Source organism: Solanum lycopersicum, chromosome 11, assembly GCF_036512215.1.
Source record: "Solanum lycopersicum chromosome 11, SLM_r2.1".
NCBI classification, from domain to species: domain Eukaryota; kingdom Viridiplantae; phylum Streptophyta; class Magnoliopsida; order Solanales; family Solanaceae; genus Solanum; species Solanum lycopersicum.
Window position 1 is genome coordinate 58,064,702 of NC_090810.1, and position 18,980 is coordinate 58,083,681.

Sequence of the window (18,980 nt, forward strand, 5' to 3'; positions counted from 1 at the left end):
TAGGAAGGTTTGAGTGAAATAATTAAGGAGTTTGGTCTATGAATAATTTGTTAGGTAACAGTCCTTTTTTTTTTTTGTCTGTTTTATATTTTTTTGGTAGAATATTCTAAAATTAAATCGGAATGGGACATATCATGACAATTTAATTAGGGTTTCAAATCTTTTTACGTATTCGATTTTTGATTTATTCAGGTTCGTTTTTTCTTCTTATAGTTCGTTAATGAGTAGAGTGATCAATTTATTTCGATCTCGCTAGATTTGATTAAATTAGTCCTGAGAGTGTTCTTACATTATCTTACGAACTAGTTGGATAAAGATAATTTAGAGAGATTTTATTTCAAGTGACATTTTTGGATTTGATATATTCGATATTTAGTATTTATATTGAATTTTGATTTTGACTCAGATTTATGTTGGAACGTTTAATATTGAAGTGTGATACAAATCTAGCAAAAGGTTGATTTCATTTTTAAAATTCGAACTCAAAATTTCTGATCGAGAAAAAAAAATACTTACCATTTAAACTCAACTTTAGGTAGTCTCTTACACTTACAACTATCAGTTCAAAACTTCCAATTTCAGCTTGACATTTTGCTTCAAATTGTTCCAAAAATTGCAATTCTTAGCCCACCATTAATTAATTGTTTAGTGGCTCTTAAAATATGTGTGAAAAACAAGTCAAAAAGCTCAAAAAATGCTATTCAATTGAGTAATTAACTATTATTAGGTGGACTTAAATAGAATGACAAGTCAAAAACTTTTATCTAAATTAATATTGAGTACTCAAATATATTTAAAAAATGAAAAATCTTTTTAGTCGGAAAATTTGGTATGAATATAATCAGAATGATATTTTTTCTATGATATTTCACCTTTTAAAATATTTTATCCTTTTAACTTTAGTACCTTTAAACTAAAAAATGAAAAAAAGATTAGTTTATTTTAAAAATAATTTTTTTTATAACTTTTTCTTATTTTCTAGCCATTTAACACTTTTCGTTAAAAAATTAACTCAATACTTAATTACGGATAACTATCTAACTTTCAGTTTATTATATCATAGTTATAAGCTTATTATTTTTGTTAAAAAAGAAAAAAAATTATTTATATTTTTTATATATTTTTTAAATATTTAATTTTTGTTTAAAACATCAAAATAACATACTCTAATTAAACTTTTAAAAATTGCAATATAATAATTAAAAATAGACGGAAGGCGTTGTAAATCCTATTCACTCTTAGGTAATACGAGAAAATGATTTCATAAAAGAAAATAATCCTATAAAATTTATTTATCGATTTTCTAGGCGTGTTATTGTTAGAGTTTTGCCTTGATTTTTTTTTTATCTTATTTGAAGTTTATTTTTTTAAAAAAAAAAAAAAAAGACAAAAAAATTACTTTTCTCGAAAAGAAAACATAATTTTCTTTCATATCTGGTTTATTCTTTCTTTGAAGGAAAAATTTGGAGATCTATAAATTAAAAATCTCTATTCTCATAGCATAACATAAAAAAATATTCATAATATAATCAATAAAGAGTTTTGTTACAGGAGATTTTCCTAAACAATTTCAATATTTTCTTTTTATTAAGTGAATATTTGTCCATTATTTTTTTTTAATATTTAGAATTTTGAGAAATATAATTACATGAAATGTGGACCATTTTTGCACAATTATAGGGAGAAAATAGTGAAGTGGTCCCTCAAATTTATACTTTTTTGTCATTTAGGTACCCTAAAATGTTCTGAATTGTCACATTATGTCTCTTATTTTGGGAAATATCATGTGTCCATTTGTAATTGTAGATAAATTATTGGTTGGCCTTGAGATCATGTTAACCTAAGCACATTATTCTCATTTTGATTTCTATTATTGACCTTTTTATTTCTCTTTTGGCATGCAATTTTTGAAAGAAAAAAAAAGAAGAAATATTTATTTGTATATGATGTTTATATAAAATTAAATAATATAAGTTTTGAAGTTAATGTAAAAATATATTGAATCTATCTGGAAAAAAAAAGTTTTACTTGGAAAGTAGAAAAGGTAAATAAGTTGTTTATTATAAGGTGTTGAATATTTTAATGGTATGATGTCTTTTGAAAAAAAGCATATTGATTCAATATAATTCGGATAATATTATATCATATTAAGAGTATTGTTGATTCAGTTTATTCCATCAATTAATTTGTGATATTGATTTGGTGTAACGAGTATGGAAAAAGCAAGTGACGGTGTAGAGAAATATTAATTTTCTCCAAATTCGCATACGAATGGAAATAAATCATGCAAATTTAGTTTGGGGGGGGAGGGGATTGTTGTGCGTATATAAATAAAGTCCCACGTTTAGAGAAGAAAAAAGGGATACATAATACGTAAGATTCAACTAAAGTGACAATATCATATTAAGTTAAGAGTTTTATCGAGCTGATTTAGCTCAACAACATGTATGATGTAACTACTATCTTATTACAAACTTATACATTAGAAGAGAAAACAATTACTTCATTTTATTTTTTATTATTTCTTCTAATGACATGTTTAATGTATAATTGAAGTTTAAAAAATATTGATCACAATCATAAGACGGAGCATCTTGACCTATCCCATTACACTTGCATATTGAAGAAGATACTAATATTTATTTTTTAAAAAAATAAAAGGAACTAATAATGTCAAAGTTATATGCATTTGCCTAGGAATCTTTTTATTTTATTTTATTTTTAAAAATTCTGTTTTTTTTTTTCAAATAGTCCAAAATAAAATTCATCATGGACATAATATGTCATAATATGCCAAACTTATAAAGAAAATGAAGGGAGAGACTCCATGCAAATTGTAATTTTTAATCTTCTCATGAGACTAGGTAGGCATGAGGAAAAGTGGGTAGTGGCTCATCTATCTTTTTTATCTATATACAATTGTGGTGTCTCGAAACATGCGGACATCTCGACTAATTTCATGAAATATCGTCCATCTCCCACCAGCACAAGTACCAAACAACTCTACGGGTAGTGCTTGCACATTTATTGACTTTCAAGACCTAAAAAGATGAATGTGCAAGAAATATGGACTGCAATGATAAGAAGAAGTGATGAGAACAATACATGTTACATATGAAAGAAAGAGGAACAATTCCATGTTACAATCACCAACCCCATGGTGTAAAAAATGTATGACATGGATATGCCTAGCTCGAATCAAACAATTCGCCGCTGCACTGCAAAATTGATCAAAGTTGTTCATAGATTAATGAGAGGTTGAGGAAGGGGAAGGAAAAACCTAGCTTCACTACAAAGGCAATGGTGTGTGTAGTGATAATATGTTGAAGCAAAGCTCTTGTTGATATCCTTGAATTTGTGAAGACGTTTTCTGCTTTGAGCGTTTTCTGATACGCGACTTGCTGATATACTTCTCTGGCATCTGTGCTTGACTAACAGCTCTTAATCTTCCATTTTGTGCAACAGCATAAGGGAAGCTAATTGAGCCTGGAGTCTGTTGCTCCTTTGGAAATTCATGGACATCAGATGGAGCGTTGGACAATGGAGATGACGGTTTAGGACTCAATTTTCCCTTCCAAGCCGTAAATGTATGCTGTAGCTTAGGTGGCACCTGCAAGCCAAAAGAAAATTGTAATGAAGTGTAAAGATTTCCGAAGTACCTGGATGTTGTTTATTCTATAGTTGCCAAGCTATGTTGCTCGGACTCTCAAAAAATGTCGTTTGGTGCCATATCAGATCCTCCGAAAGTAGTGTACTTTGGAGGATCTGACACAGCTGCTACAGCATTTTCAGTTAGTCCTTACATAAGGCGAATATTGTCTGATATCCCTTAAAGCCTCTATCTTTTTCCAGACACTGTTACTCAAGTTTCTCAAATAACTCTGTTCATATTGCAGCATGTTCGATATAAGTTTTTTGATAAGCTAGTATCATGTATTGTGATATGGTGAGCGATGCTTATGATAGTTCGCTGCTGTTTATGAAAGCTGCCCCTCAGATGATTAACATTTTTAGATTCATTATAGGAAAACTATTTCTAATTGTAATATAACCTCTATAGACGAAGCTTCGCTAACCAAACTTTAAGTGATTTTCAAACTTACAGTGGGAACCAAGGTACAGGCAGCAAATGACAAAGAGGATGCTCCAAACGGAGCCTTTCCAGATCTGTTATCCTTCTTGTCACTTTTAGCTGAGCTTTGATTGTCAGCAGATCCAAAACTTGATGCAGTAACCTCCTCTTCGTCTTCCTCGTCCTCGTCCTCGTCCTCATCTTCCTTCTTTTCCGCCCAAGTTTTCTCAAGTTCATCTGTTGATTCAGAAGGTACAATATCATCTTCTTCTTGGGTTCCCATTGCAACTTTCTTTTCCTCCTCTTCTTGCATTCTTTTTAATTCATCATCCATGTCTTCCAACGCTTCCTTTAGAGACAATTCTGCTTCTGCTAATTCTAACTCTTTTTTCAACAGCTCTATCTTCATCTCACCTGCTTTCTTCTTCTCTTCAGTCCATTTCTCAAGTTTGTCAAACATCGGTTTGCATGCATTTTCCACTGAGGTAACAAACCGTTTCCACACACTATCTGATTTGACAGTCCCACCTCGTCCATAAAACTCGTCAAATCCTAGGGGGAGGAATTCAACTTTATCAGGATCGACATCTTCACCCTCTTTTACAGGAGGTTGCCAAAACAATCGTAACCCATGTTCCTCATCTTCCACATAGTTGATAATCCTTCCAGTCGGAGTGTGCAGGATGACAGGATCTTCAGTATAGACGAGTTTAGAAGGATCTTCAGGATCAGGCTCAGGTTCCTTGTTAAGTAAAATAAACTCCGGCTTTTCATCTAACAAAGGGGAATAAAAGGTAAATCTAATTAAAGGGCTTCAGAAGAGAGACTAGTATCAGGTCGTTTAAACAATATGAACAGAAAAATAAGTGCTGAGAAGTACTAACTTCAGGTATATCTACTTTATGATACTCAGTAACCATAGCAGTGGGGGAATTAAGTTGGTTGAAAAGACAAATCAAACTTGAAATGATGTATAGCAGTAATGGTTTATTTTTAATTCGAATTGTTGGAAGTGAAAACTTATTTATTTAAGTGTCAATGATTTTAGGTGAAGAGATATGACGGCATAATACATAAACAGACACTCAAACTTGGCCTCGGTTGTCAAGCAAGCACTCCAAATTTGGGAGTGCACAACTAAACACCTCAACTTGGTCTCAACGGGCAACTAAATACTCCAACTCGTCCCCACTGTGTCTCGTGGACACCGAATGCTGACTGACGCATAAATTTCGGAGATGTCTAGATGATCATTTTGTAAGTTTGGAGTGTTCAATTGACACAGTGGAGATAAGTTGAAGGGTCAAGATGTGTATACTCAAAGTTGGAAGGATTTCTTGCCAGCCAAGGCCATGTTTGAGTGTCCATATATGTATTATGTCTAACTAATATGAAATAGATGTAATAAGAGTTATGAAATCCAGATAAACAATATAATAAATTACATGTTTTAGTAGCAGACATTTGATTTTCTTAGTGAAATCATTCTTTCTGCCCAAGATAATGCAATATAGCATCTGTTTCAAACATAGGAAACCAAACACATTCTCTTTTAGCTAAATTCTTTCCAATAGAATCCCCGTTCAAGCATTTTCACACAGCCTTTGTGCACTGTGAAGTACACGTGTTTCTTGTAACATACTTAACAATAATCTGTGACACTAATATTAAAAGGTAGAAAGCCTTAAACTACAGCTGTTCATAGATGTTTCTCAATGATGTTGACAGCAGAAGGTTGACTATTAAGAAGCAATGAACATACATCTGCGGCAAAGTTACCCATAACATTCCCTGCTAGATGATATAGAATGACTAAAAGAATCATACCTTTGGACCACCAATGTTCAAGCTCTGCAGGCATAGGCAATCGTAAAGGAGCTTTGTAAAATGAGTTCAACCACATTTCTCTCTCTTCATCCACGTCATGTGTATATGCTTTCCAATAATCCGGAACCTGTGTAACAAGTGACTCAGTTAACTTTCCTTACAGCTTTTCGAAACTGTTAAGATTGGTTGTCTATATAACAGCACAGATAATAAACAGACTGAAGTTTAATTTCAACTCACTTCATAAAACTGGTTGATGAAACCTGGTGCCATCCACACATCATCTTCTTCATATAAATATGGATGTTGAGGATCACTATAGGGGCCTCTCTCTTCTCTCACCACTACCGGGGAACAGGCAAAGTAGGTTTAGAAAAGTCATTAGCCCTTGAACCAACTCAACAAGTTTATGAACGATGATAATAGTATGGAAGTCGATGAGAGTGTAACTAATCATGGGGGAAAGCACATAAATCAGATAAATAAGAAAACGCTACATACTTCCATCAGGCTTGTTAATAAACATCCGGGCCTTAGCAGCTGCAACTTCTGCTATACCTGCATGCATCTGAAATAAATGCTGTAAATATTTCATAAGCTTCAGCTAAAAAACTAAGCAGCATATGCTTAGTCTTCAAATTACCGCTGAAATTTCTGCATCACATCCATAAGTATCCTCTGCTACATGTTCTCCAAAATAAAAACGACCCTGCACCACAATATGAGAGCGTTAACTTGATCTCTATCATCCGGGCCTAGATTCTCAAAGCCATTACAGATGTATGTGCATCAAAATCTTGAATTGAAACCAGAAACGATGAGTCTATGAGAAAACAGTCAGAATGTGACTCCTCCATCCATAGTTTTGAGCTCATATTGCTATGGTCAGCTTAAAACTATTGCTTTTATTAAATTTTAGAAGTAGTTATTGAAAAAAATTACAATAATAGAGTCATGTTCTGTAACTAGCTTTTGTCATAAATCTTGCTGCTAATGAGATTGGAAGCTTAAATTTTATGTATTTTCAATTCAATGTGTGAGGGCTATAAGCTGATTGAATTGTTAGTGGTAAAGCTTTTATGAATTTTTTATGTTTCCCGCACAACCAAATCCAAGGGGGTTAGGTTCTCCCAGAACATCCGTTATCAGTATATGGACGGTTATCTCTCGAGCACAGGTTGTCGACAATTACGATCATTCAAAGGCATTTTTCCATTAGCTGGAGTGTGAATTGGGTTTCTAGAGTTCTTTTTCTTCGTATTCAGCAACCTATACTAATAAACTGTTCAGAAGATATCCCACATACAACCTTATATAAACCGAGAGAGGGAGAGAGAGAGAACCCAGGTTTAGCTTAAAAACTGTCTTCTTTACCGGTTTTTCTTTGATTTTTCTCGACCATTATGAGACAAACCTAACTTCCACCAGTTGGGCAAAGGATGGACAAATTTTGCTGTAAGAACTACAGATAAGTTGATTGTCTCATATCTTGTTTAAATTACAAGGCTTTCTGTTCTTAAGAGTTCAATATATTCTCCTCGTGTCAAAATCATATGCCATGATCTTCCTTAAGGTTGCAGATTATCTAGTGAGAATGAGAGTCTTGTGCAATTTCCTAAAGTTTCTGATTGGATAAGTGAATTTCTGATCTAAAACACGATAATGAAAGTTTGACAGGAACTTACATATATTGTGCGTTCATTAACTTCATATAAACCGCAACCATGCATTCTTCCATGCTTCCATTGGCCAGCATAGCGATATCGCCCCTTCTCCCTAACAGAAAAACATGATAAGATAATCAAGTTTTACATGTAAATTTGTGTCCTTGAGTTACAACACCAGTTATACCCTTTTTATACATAGTAGAGATAACAGGTAGATTAGCAAGAGAACAAGGATAGATTAATCCATCACTCAAACTAAAGAATTCCACATGTTACAGAGTTTGACTAAGAAAAAACGATAATAAAAAAGACTTTACTGGAATTAAAGGGGAAACATCTATAGTTCAATGACAAATAAATATCAAAAGTCACGTCATGCATGAGACGCAGTATCAGTTGCAACTAACATAGACTGCGCTTCAGATAAATAACGCAAACAGACGAGATTCTCCACGCCCATCAATTCTCAGTTTTCACGTAAGACTTACGGTTTCTTGCCGAATTGCCTGATCCATTCATCATTCTCATAGAAAGGAATTTCATAACTTCCGTTTGTTAGCTCTAGAGTATCTTCAATATCCTTCTCCAGCCATTCTCTGTCTTCTGGGGACATAAAGTCTCTCTTTATAATCTTGCCTTCAGCTCTCATCTTGGCTTCAAGTCTGGGAAACAATTACACTACTTAATACGAAAGCAAGAACATCAAAGCAAAAAATATCTATGGGCAACATTTTGGAGTGTAAACATACTTGGATCCTGGGATGGGTTCTATGTGGGGTATCTCAACCTCAACAACTCCATGACCTTCCATGTTGTTTTGAAGCCATTCACCTTCATACCTGTGAGAAGCAAAAAAGAAATAACAAATGATGTGATGCAGATGTAAAGTAGAAGAAATCCTAACACACAACGTAATATAAATTAAACACACCAAGCAAATGGTAAAGTGACAACTAGTAAAAATAATACTGACAAACCTGACCAGCCCTTGCTCAGCGACATAAACACCTTTTCCATGTGCCAAGTCATCCCAAACAGTGCCTTCATACCTTCAAACATAAAATGTCATCCTTTTTACTGATAACATCATCTAAAACCAAGAAGAAGGAGGAAGAAAAGCTAAACCGTGACCAAATGGTAGCAGTTAATTGTCACATTAGCATTGCTTAACATTAATAAAGCATATATTTACTGGAGTTTGGAGTAGTAAGGCATAAGACAACATTAATTTGACAAGAAATCCCAAGACGGGGAAGCAAAACCTAACAAAGACATTATATTCCCAAACACAAAGTGAAACTGCAATCATGGCAATAAAATAGAACCTAGTTTATACAGGATGCCAACACGAATAGGCAAACAATTCCAAATATCAGTTAGGTAATACAGGCATGTAAGAGGTGTGTAAACATGTCGTACATATAAAATGCAAAGTTGAAGGCCTAACAAAGATGCAACGAGATATATACTTTCAAAAGAATAAAGTAAAAGGACATCTTTCATGTTTCTCAATATTGCGAAGTTGAAAGGTCAAAATCACAAAACATCAACCTTAGAAAGAATATGGATGGACCAAAATTTGGAAACGGTCCATGCGACCTACCTTGATTATCTATGAAAAAAGAACATTAAATTTTTTGAGGAAGTAACATAAATGACAATAAAATACACACTTTGGAAAACAATGATGTAAACAAATACACCAAGTGATAAATCTAAAGTTAGAATTAACTTAAATTAATATCCTCAGCCAAAAGAATAAAAAAATAAATGCAACACTAGAGATAATCCAAGAAAAGAAATGGTATTACTCTGACTATCTGACGCCTAACATCTTATGAACACATAGCCACAAATGGGATCCTCCAAAATTATGCACTCTTTAAACCAACAGTAAAAGGATTCTGATTGTGTCAGTAAAAGGCTGTAAGATACTTCTTACAAGTAGTCATCAGAAGTTTTTTTTCTGTTCCAATCAAATTTACCATTTACTTCTTCTAATTAGACACCAAGTTATATTCCAACTGTTCATGTAGGAGTCCAGCTTCATTACGAAGACCTATTCTAGTTTAAACCACATTTCAAAGCTTCACATCTTTAACACCCTATAAAATGAGAGCTTCACCAAAAGAAAACACAACCTCTAACAAAAAGTAGCCAGCTTCCCCGCTGTTGTTTCAATTTCCTATTTATTCCATTACCAAACTTGGTAAATGGATGACACATATCCACTTTTACTTGGACTCCTCTAATCCTTCCTCTTTATCCCAAGTTAAAAAGCATTTGACAGAAAGTATAAGCATTTCCATTATCATAGGAACAGAGAATTTTTAACATATTAGGATCAGATACTCAGGTTTCTTTAGCTGAGGAAATAAAAATCTCCAAATTCCACCTACAAGCTCTTTTTAGTATGAAAAATCTCCTCCATCTCATTCACATCCAATTTCTTTATTCAAGATTTACTTTCACCAAATTTGTGGAGTGAAATTGGAAGACTTTAACTAGGCACTACATTAGAGTATGGAAATGACAAAACCTAAACTATATAAGAACAGAGTAAGTCAATATCACTTGAAAACTATAGAACTCTTCCACATTATGCATATGATTATGAATAGTAACACAAGCAGCTAAAACCTCATACAATAATAACAACAGACCCGGTATAATCCCACAAGTGGGGTCTAGGGAGGTAGAATGTACGCAGACCTTACCCCTGGAAACGATGTCTCTGATAGACCCTCAACTCCAGGAGTAGCTAAAACCACATAGCCGATTGATTATATTCATATTCAAAGCTCACCATTCTTGTAAGGAAAAAAAACAATATTTACCTCAATTATAAAGCAAATACAAAACCCATTAAGCAAAAGGGGAAAAAGAAGAGCAAAAGACATATGAGCTACCACCAGCAAAAATGTAGATAACCCATTTCAAGAACTCCTCCACAATAGCACAAAGAATACAAGCACATAATCCCCTATTCAGCTCCAATGCCTATAATTTTATGAAAGTAACACTAACATTTAAAACCATATAGCCAAATATATTTATATCCAAAGTTCACCATTCTTGTAGGGTTAAAAAATAATCTTTAGTAAAGCAAATACAAAACCCGTTATTAAGTAAAGGCCGAAAAATCGGAAAAGAAAGATCAAAAGACTCTCGAGCTACCATCAGCAAAACTGTAGCTAACCCATTTAAAGAACTTCTCTACATTAGCACAATGAATACAAACACACAATCCACTATTCAGCTTCAATGCCTATGATTATAAAAAGTAACACTAACAGCTAAAACCATTCAGCCAATTATAGTCATATTCAAAGCTCACCATTCTCAGAGGAAAAAAAACAACCTTTACCTCAATTGTAAAGCAAATACAAACCAATAAAGCCAAAGTGAAACAATTGAAAAGATCACCAGCTACCACCAGAAAAAATGCAAATAACTCCTCTACATTAGCAGACTATCCATTATTCAGCTCCAATGCCTATGCTTATGAATAGTAACACTAGCAGCTAAAACCATATACAACAACAATGTAATCCCACAAGTGTGTTTCAGAAGGATAGAGTCTACACAAGTCTTACCACTCTAAAACCATATAACCAATCATATTCATATTCAAAGTTCACCATTCTAGTTAGTAAAAAAACAATCTTTACCTCAATTATAAAGCAAAGGCAAACAAAATGGAAACCACAGAGCAAAAGACTTACGTGCTACCATCAACAAAAATGTAGCTAACCCATTTCAAGAACTCCTCAATCCTATCAAGCTCTTCAATCACAGATTTGGGATTGGAAATATCATAATTATTATCCGGTATCACAGGATACGGCTTCCTATACGGTACATAAAACGGGGCAATTGGTGGGTCTCGACCCGCTTTAGTCTCTTCTGCAATGATATCATCTTCCTCTTCATCAACCCAATTCGGGTCCCAACCGGGTTTCGTCATCTCAATCGGAGCATCTCCCCATAGCTCTTTCAAATCCTCTTCCCTCCAATTTTCCGGGTCATAAGGAAAATCAAACAAGTCTTCATGATACGTATACCCTTTTTCCTCCTCATCTAATTCCCTGTTCCTGCTTTTCGAATTGAGGATTCTCATGAAACGCTTCACATTTTCTTCTGGAGTAACATTTTCTTCGTCATCTATGTTCGGCTCACCCGAACGAGTAATTGGTCGAAACCCCTCTTCAGTTTCCGACTCAGAATCAGAAGAATCGTCCGATTCAGAAGGCGAAGAAGGTTCTTCTTCAATTTCTTCTTCTTCTTCTTCTTCTTCCTCTTCTTCTTCTTCTTCATCTTCTTCTTCTTTGTCGGATTCCTCTTCTGGGATTAGCTCATTTTCTGAACTGTTTGAGTTAACTTCTTTTGGGTCCGCCATTGGAGAGTAAGAGAGTAGTAAGACTGAAGAAGATGAAGATAAGGAATGAGAATTTTTTTTGCTTCCGATAGTTTATATATTATTCAAGAAATGGTTGTACTTATGGGAGTATGTATTGTACAACAAAGGCTGCAGGCCAAAATTGATGGGCTAAGCCATTTTTCTTGGACCATATTTAAAGTTTAGCCCCTCTCTATATATATGAAATATTATTTTTACGAAGAGTCGAAAATACCATTAAACGTAAATTATATTAATTTCATTTTTAAATTATTGATAGCCTTAAAAACACTCATTTACTTGACTAAGTTGACTTGAATACGATGTTTTTGACACGTCTCTTGGCTATTTATTATTAGTCTAATACTTTTACTAGAGTTTGAGATTACTTGTTATGTCATATTGCATAACAAGAGTGTATCTAGGTTTAGTTAGTCAAGTGGAAGAATGTTTTTATGGCTATCAATAATTCAGGAATAAAACTAATAATTTGCATCAAATTCAGATGTTTTTCCCGTACTTCTCTCTTTTCATTAATTAGGTTAGAAAAATAAAAGATATACAAAAATATTTCTAGTTAAAATATGATATAACAATTTTAAAAAATGTGGAGTTAAAATTGATTGTTCATTTGGATTGACTTAAAAAGTAGTAGCTTTTAAGTTAAAATAAAAAATAGTCAAAGTTAAATGATTTTCAAGTCAAAAAAAAAAATATTGGGGGAGACGTACATTTTTTACTTATTATAAATCATTTTTTAACTTGATAAGCACTTTCTATCTTATTTTAAGTCGTTTTTAACTTATTTTATTTTTTTAAAATATTCGTCAAACACATACAACAGTAAAAAAAAACTAACATAAAAGTAGATTTAACCAACTTATAAATCAATCCAAACACCCTCATAGTGATTAAAAGTGGGGTTTTTCTATAGAATAATACATGCACATTAGTTAGTTGTGTTTATCATTGATCTATGAGTAATTTCTAAACAAGAAATTTTAATGACATCAATACAGTGTTTTGTTATCAGTTAAGCGAAATTTTTAGCTTTAATGATACCAATATAGTGTTTTGTTATCAGTGCGCAAATTACAGAAATCACATACTTTTTAGGTAAAATTATAATTTATCCCTTAAAAGTTTATAATTACAAAAATACCTCAAAACGGATACAATAATATAAGAGTTGATACATTAATCTATTGCACGACACACATTAATCACTAAGTAAGATACATTATATTTTATACATGATACATTGATCTGATGTACATTTTATACATGATACACTAATTTGATGCGCGAGACAACTAATTTGATGTGTGAGATACACTAATCTGATGCGCGAGGTACATTTTATACATGATACACTAATTTGATGTGCGAGATACACTAATGTGATGCGTGAGATTCATTTAATGTGATGCACCAGAGATTTTGGAAATTCGTAAAACTCATAGGAAATAATGATAATAAGTAAACTAAAAGGTGGAATTTCCGTAGGTAAATCCTTTCTCTAAAGTTTGATGAGCCCATTAGTCGATCAACATGCACTCCCGGCCCATTGGAGAAACAAGAACACATATAGCAAGGAGGAAATTTCATAAATAAGCAAGATATTTTTTTTATTGCAAAAACTAATCATACTTTATTTCAAAATATAGTGATATTTTTTTGGGTAAAATAATAGCCTATATACCATATACACGTGCATACAATATCAACATATATACACATGGATACATTAAATATACAAATGTACATACACTAATGGCGTACATACAATATGTGCGTATATACAAAAATTATGCCTACAATTTAAAAATACATCTATTAACGTATATCTATTATAAACTTTTTTAAATATCTTCATATTTTGATCTTGATAGATTGTGACAAATAATTAGTGACTTAATTTATTTTTTCAAGTTATTATAAATAAAATGAAAATATAGCTCCTTTGATTTTGTAAGTAATAACCATATCACATAAAATGAAATAAATATATATACTAAACATAATCCCAATAGGCAATAACTATGGGCCACATATGAATCAAGTAATGCTAATTGCATAAGCCCAATTGGCCCTTTCTCTTTGTGGAAAATAATTCTAAGAGAACATGCCGAAATGTTTTGTCGACGTCGATCAAGATATTGACTATGCAGCCGGTTGGCCCTCACGGCCAGTTCAACCCATTTTCAAAATCAAATTAGCTCCAAAGCGCGCATAGCCACCAATTTGAAGCTTTTCGTGTGCTATGAAGCACCAATTTTTTAGGTGATACAGATTTCAATAGAAGAAGAATAAAAAAAGCAGAAACACTATTGTGTGATATTAATAATAAAAAAAAAGCTATAATATTAATAAATTCTTAAAAGGGGTTGTCTAGTAGATAAAGCAATTATATTTGTACATGATTGATTGAGGGAAGGGCCTCATGTAATGTAGATGAATCTATACCATCATGCAATACAATATTTGTGATTGTTTCCGAAGTTCGAATCCATCACCTATCGATTACGTGAAGACAACTTTACTGGTTACCTCGATATTAATTAGTCCTTGAACTATACATAAGTATAAGTAATAATCTCTCATAATTAAGGGTGATTATGGTGTTGAGTGTAGATGTAATCCAAGTGAGCTTCTACAAGAACTCTTCTCTTAATGCATTCTTGATCATTTTCATCCTCACATGAATATTCTTCTAACCCCATCAACCTCTACAAAAAATTGCATAAAATAAAAAAAAATAAAATAAAAATAACACAATAAATCTATAATAATGAGACTAAAAAGTATGAAAGTGGAAATAAATAGAAGAAGAAAATTACATTTAAATTAGTACTTCTCATCTTCTCAATTGAGTCTCCATCACTAGATTTATTAGTTAATTTTGCTTCCTTTTCCACTGCAAATCATTCAAAACTTTTGATTAATTTACTCATCAACAAAGCTTTATAAGTACAATATAATATAATTTTCTAAATGAGAATGTGTGCATTTAACTTAGACTATTTTTTTTTATGATAGGTGTTTAAGTTAATTCATGTGGACCTCGTAAATTAATTCATCTAAGAAATAACGTTTACTAACCACTTTTCAGTTATATGTTTAATTTTTTTTATAAAAAAGAAAAAGAAAAACTTCGTACTTTGAATATCACAGTAGCTTTCAGTGATGATTATATCACGGGCAACTAATTTTTAAATTATAAATCAAACAACCTAATAATTTTATATATTTATAATTCACCTCCTAATCAACTAGTAAACATGATATTACTCATACGGGGTTTAATACCTACATAACTCAACTCCAAAACAAATCAGCAACTAAACGACCCTTACTTCATCTAGTATACATTATGTATCATCGACACAAATACTGAATAACTCTAAACATCTAAACTTAATTAAATAGGGAAAATATATATATATAATTATGAAAAATATTCATATAATTACCTTGCAAGTTGTTTACTAAAAAACGACTAGATGCTTGTGAAGAAATGATCATGGAAACAAGAAGAAGTAGCACAAAATATACATTTTGCTTCATCATATTTTTGGTTCTAATAATTTGTGTGAGAGAAAAAAAAAAACTTTGTTGGGTTTTTTGCTGGTTGTGTTGTGGAGAAGTATAAGTATATATATACACATAAAAAAAAAAGGTGGATTTATATTCCCATGGTATTGTAGACATAGAAATACCATAATTATTTAATGGGCCCCCAAAACAAATATTTTTTATGTACATAAAAAAAATGTTGTAGCTTGGTCATGTGACAACAATGCTAAGTGTGCATTTTTTTTTTATATTTAAAATTTGTTGATATGAATATTTGATTTTCTATTATTTTTAGGAGATTTATTTTTATTGGTGTCATTGATTCTTTTAGAAAATTATAACTATTTGCAAGTAAAGATGTAAAGTATGTGAGTTAGGAAAAAAAATAAATATATTTTTGAACTATCGTAAATGATATGTTAAATATTCTCCGTCATACTTTTGGAATATTGGTGTCCTTGTCGTTAAAAAACTTGAGCATATATACCCTTTATATTAACGAACATACACGTGTCATAATCTTATGCACCGATCCGATATTTATTGACGGATAAGATTGCGCCATGTGTCCCTATTTAGCAGGGATGGCTCGACAGTGTTAAAAAAAGACATGCGCCTTAATTAGGGCCTCATTTTCAATAATAATAGGTTATAAGTTATTATTTTTTAACAAATATTGAATACTATTTGTAGAAAAAGTAAATTTTTTATGAAAAATTAAAAAATTATTAGAAGAAATTTGATATATCTGGAGTACTATATCTCATGGAAAATAATTTAAAATAAAAATGATTGTATTATCAATTGAAAACTAAAAGAAATCAATTGTGTAAAAATTATTAGCAATTCAAGTTTAAGGCCCCGTTTAATTTTTACTTTAGGCCACTAATATGCTTGAGTCACTCCTGCTATTTAGTCATTCGTTAAAGGAAATGACATATACTCTAGTTTTTGGACGGCAGAGATATCAATGTCTGAAAAATATGACGAAGAATATATGCATACTATTTACGATAGTTCAGACATATATTTATCTTTTTTTCATTATTTCATAATAACAAAAAAGACAATTAACTGCGATCTTTTTCGACTTATTAATTATTAAGCGTAAGTGAGCAACTAAAAGAAGACAACACATGATAAAGCGATTAATAAAGCTTTAAGTGTCTCGTTAAAATTATCTTAAAATACAGAAAATAATTATTCGAAACTTCTCTTCTTATTGTCAAGTGGCTTCGTGGACTTGGTGGAATGGAATCAAGAAGTCAACCACTTAGACATGCAAACAACTGTTTCCCATTACAACACTTGTTTAATATTTTCTTTTTGTTTTAGTAACTTTTAACTTTCACCAACTATAGACAAGTTTCATAAAAAGACTAGAAATAGAAGTTTAAAATAAAAATGATCGAAACGATTTAAGTTAAGAAGTTTATGAATTCTGAACTTATTCTTAGATTCAATTCTCATTTTATTTATTGAATTTGATTTTTAATATAAATACAAATTTTAAATAAAAATTATTAAATTCGTCTGAATACATTTCTAATATCATAACTCTGCTCTTGATCTAAATTAATAAGAGTCTTTTTTTTATTAATTTGATGTTTGATATTTGTATTATGATGTTGCATGTTGAATACAGATTCACATAGTGAAATCTCATATACACGCTCTAACATAAACAAATTCATATTTAAGATCTCTAATGAATGATTTAAATATTTTTTTTAAAAATATTTATCACTCCGTCACGACTTTTATAACAACTCATTCATATTTAAGATCTCTAATGAATGATTTTAAAAAAAAAAATTAAAAAATATTTATCACTCCGTCACGACTTTTATAACAACTCATGCAAGCACCAAGTTACATTGCTTCCCACATGTAAGCAACCAATTAAAGTGGTGGGAATTCCACCTTCATACAAGACAATATCTATTTTAAGGAATTGTTTGGTTGCAATTGTGAGTGCTTTCTTACAAGACACTCACATATCATCCCATTATTACTTAATTTATTGCAATAAAAGAGTATTGACATGATCCACTCTCTTGGGAAACATTAATAATGTTGGGTGTTTTATTTTAGAAGAATTTCAAAGAAAAAAAAATATATTTTAGAATTAAGAAGAAAAACATTTAGCTTATTATTATTAATAATTAAGAAGGGTGACTTTTTTAAAAATTAGAATCTCTTAAGGTACAAAATATATGCAAAATATTATCTACCAAATACACAAAATAAAATTTCTTTTTCTTTTCCCAAGTACAATCATGTCAAGTTTTAATCTATAATTACTAATGAGACTACAATCAAGACTTACTTTGAATTTCATGTTAAATTACGAACATTTCATCTAAAATTTAAGTTATCAGAGATGGTACACTGTTATTTATACATGCAATGTTATAGTTGTAAAATTGTAATAACAATATAAATTCATTACACTATCAAACATAGTGCCACTAAGGGTTTGTGTTCCTTAAAGAAATGGCACTAAAACTTTATGCCATTATTTAGTATGTGGTTGTGGTGGCTAAGATCTTTGGCATCAAATTTGCATATTATAATATTTTGTACTTATTATATATAGTCCAAAGTTGGCAATATGTAATCCATCATAAATATATAAAATCAAAGTTGTGTATCCTTTATAGGATACTCTTTGATTCAAATTTTATTCTTGCATGCCACATGTTTATCTAGCATTTTTCAAGTTCAAATTTTTTAACATGAAAAATTATGTTTGATTGACACATAATGGAATAGGCTATAATGATTAGGGGTATTTTATTAGGAGAAATAATTTCACTCCATATATATAGAAAGATTTTGATAATCCCATGATATGGGATAATGATGAGAATTTAATTTTAAAAATTGATTAAATGCTATGTTTACTTTTAAAAAAGTAATTAAGGTCATATCTATTAGTGAATTCTAACATATTTAAGAGGAAAAGCAAATATGAAAAAGTTAAAAAGATTAATGTGAATTCTAACATATTTAAGAGGAAAAGCAAATATGAAAAAGTTAAAAAGATTAATGAAGAGGGGTGGATTCAGAATTTAAAGTGTAATTTTTTAGCGATTTTAAAATATTTTATTGTAAGTGCACGAGAGGAATTGAACTCTCACCGAGAAAGGCAACAAAACTTAAGTAGATTTTATTTTAATCGTTGTACTAAAAAACTTACTTTGTTATTGAATTCTCAACGAATAAGTAATGTATTTTTCAATTTAAACAGATAATGTCTGTAAAAATTATTGAATTTCGAAGAATCTACACCCAATTCCCTAATACTAATGTATAAAATGGATTATAAATCGTAAAATTGCTTGTTAATTTAACTTAACTTTGATCGTTACTATATAAAGGTATCAATAATGAAAGACTTACATATATAGCCACTTATAAAAAATTAATTACGACA

The 18,980-nt window shown here is 31.2% G+C and overlaps 2 protein-coding genes across 2 annotated transcripts; both read right to left on the minus strand.

Annotated features, from left to right (window-relative positions):
- Window positions 1-3,090: 3,090 nt before the first annotated feature.
- Window positions 3,091-12,136, minus strand: LOC101247099 (protein TIC 100). Its single transcript, XM_004250966.5, has 11 exons — window positions 11,292-12,136; window positions 8,544-8,615; window positions 8,316-8,405; window positions 8,055-8,228; window positions 7,585-7,675; window positions 6,543-6,608; window positions 6,401-6,467; window positions 6,140-6,243; window positions 5,900-6,026; window positions 4,104-4,846; window positions 3,091-3,610 (listed from the first exon to the last, which is right to left on the minus strand). The coding sequence occupies exons 1-11, from the start codon at window positions 11,963-11,965 to the stop codon at window positions 3,290-3,292; spliced, it is 2,529 nt and encodes an 842-aa protein (XP_004251014.2). The 5' UTR covers window positions 11,966-12,136; the 3' UTR covers window positions 3,091-3,289.
- Window positions 12,137-14,364: 2,228 nt separating this feature from the next.
- Window positions 14,365-15,536, minus strand: PSK3 (putative phytosulfokines 6-like). The gene is made up of 3 exons (NM_001279333.1): window positions 15,439-15,536; window positions 14,806-14,882; window positions 14,365-14,694 (listed from the first exon to the last, which is right to left on the minus strand). The coding sequence occupies exons 1-3, from the start codon at window positions 15,533-15,535 to the stop codon at window positions 14,572-14,574; spliced, it is 297 nt and encodes a 98-aa protein (NP_001266262.1). The 5' UTR covers window position 15,536; the 3' UTR covers window positions 14,365-14,571.
- Window positions 15,537-18,980: the final 3,444 nt, after the last annotated feature.

Excerpts from the sequence above, each read along its gene's own strand:
- PSK3 (NM_001279333.1), bottom strand. The coding sequence starts at position 15,535 with ATGATGAAGCAAAATGTATATTTTGTGCTACTTCTTCTTGTTTCCATG. Across the intron at positions 14,883-15,438 it reads TTTAGTAAACAACTTGCAAG|TGGAAAAGGAAGCAAAATTA; the intron begins GTAATTATATGA and ends AATGATTTGCAG. Across the intron at positions 14,695-14,805 it reads TGAGAAGTACTAATTTAAAT|AGGTTGATGGGGTTAGAAGA; the intron begins GTAATTTTCTTC and ends AATTTTTTGTAG.
- LOC101247099 (XM_004250966.5), bottom strand. The coding sequence starts at position 11,965 with ATGGCGGACCCAAAAGAAGTTAACTCAAACAGTTCAGAAAATGAGCTA. Across the intron at positions 8,616-11,291 it reads ATTTTTGTTGATGGTAGCAC|GTATGAAGGCACTGTTTGGG; the intron begins GTAAGTCTTTTG and ends TTATGTTTGAAG. Across the intron at positions 8,406-8,543 it reads GCTGAGCAAGGGCTGGTCAG|GTATGAAGGTGAATGGCTTC; the intron begins GTTTGTCAGTAT and ends TGCTTCTCACAG.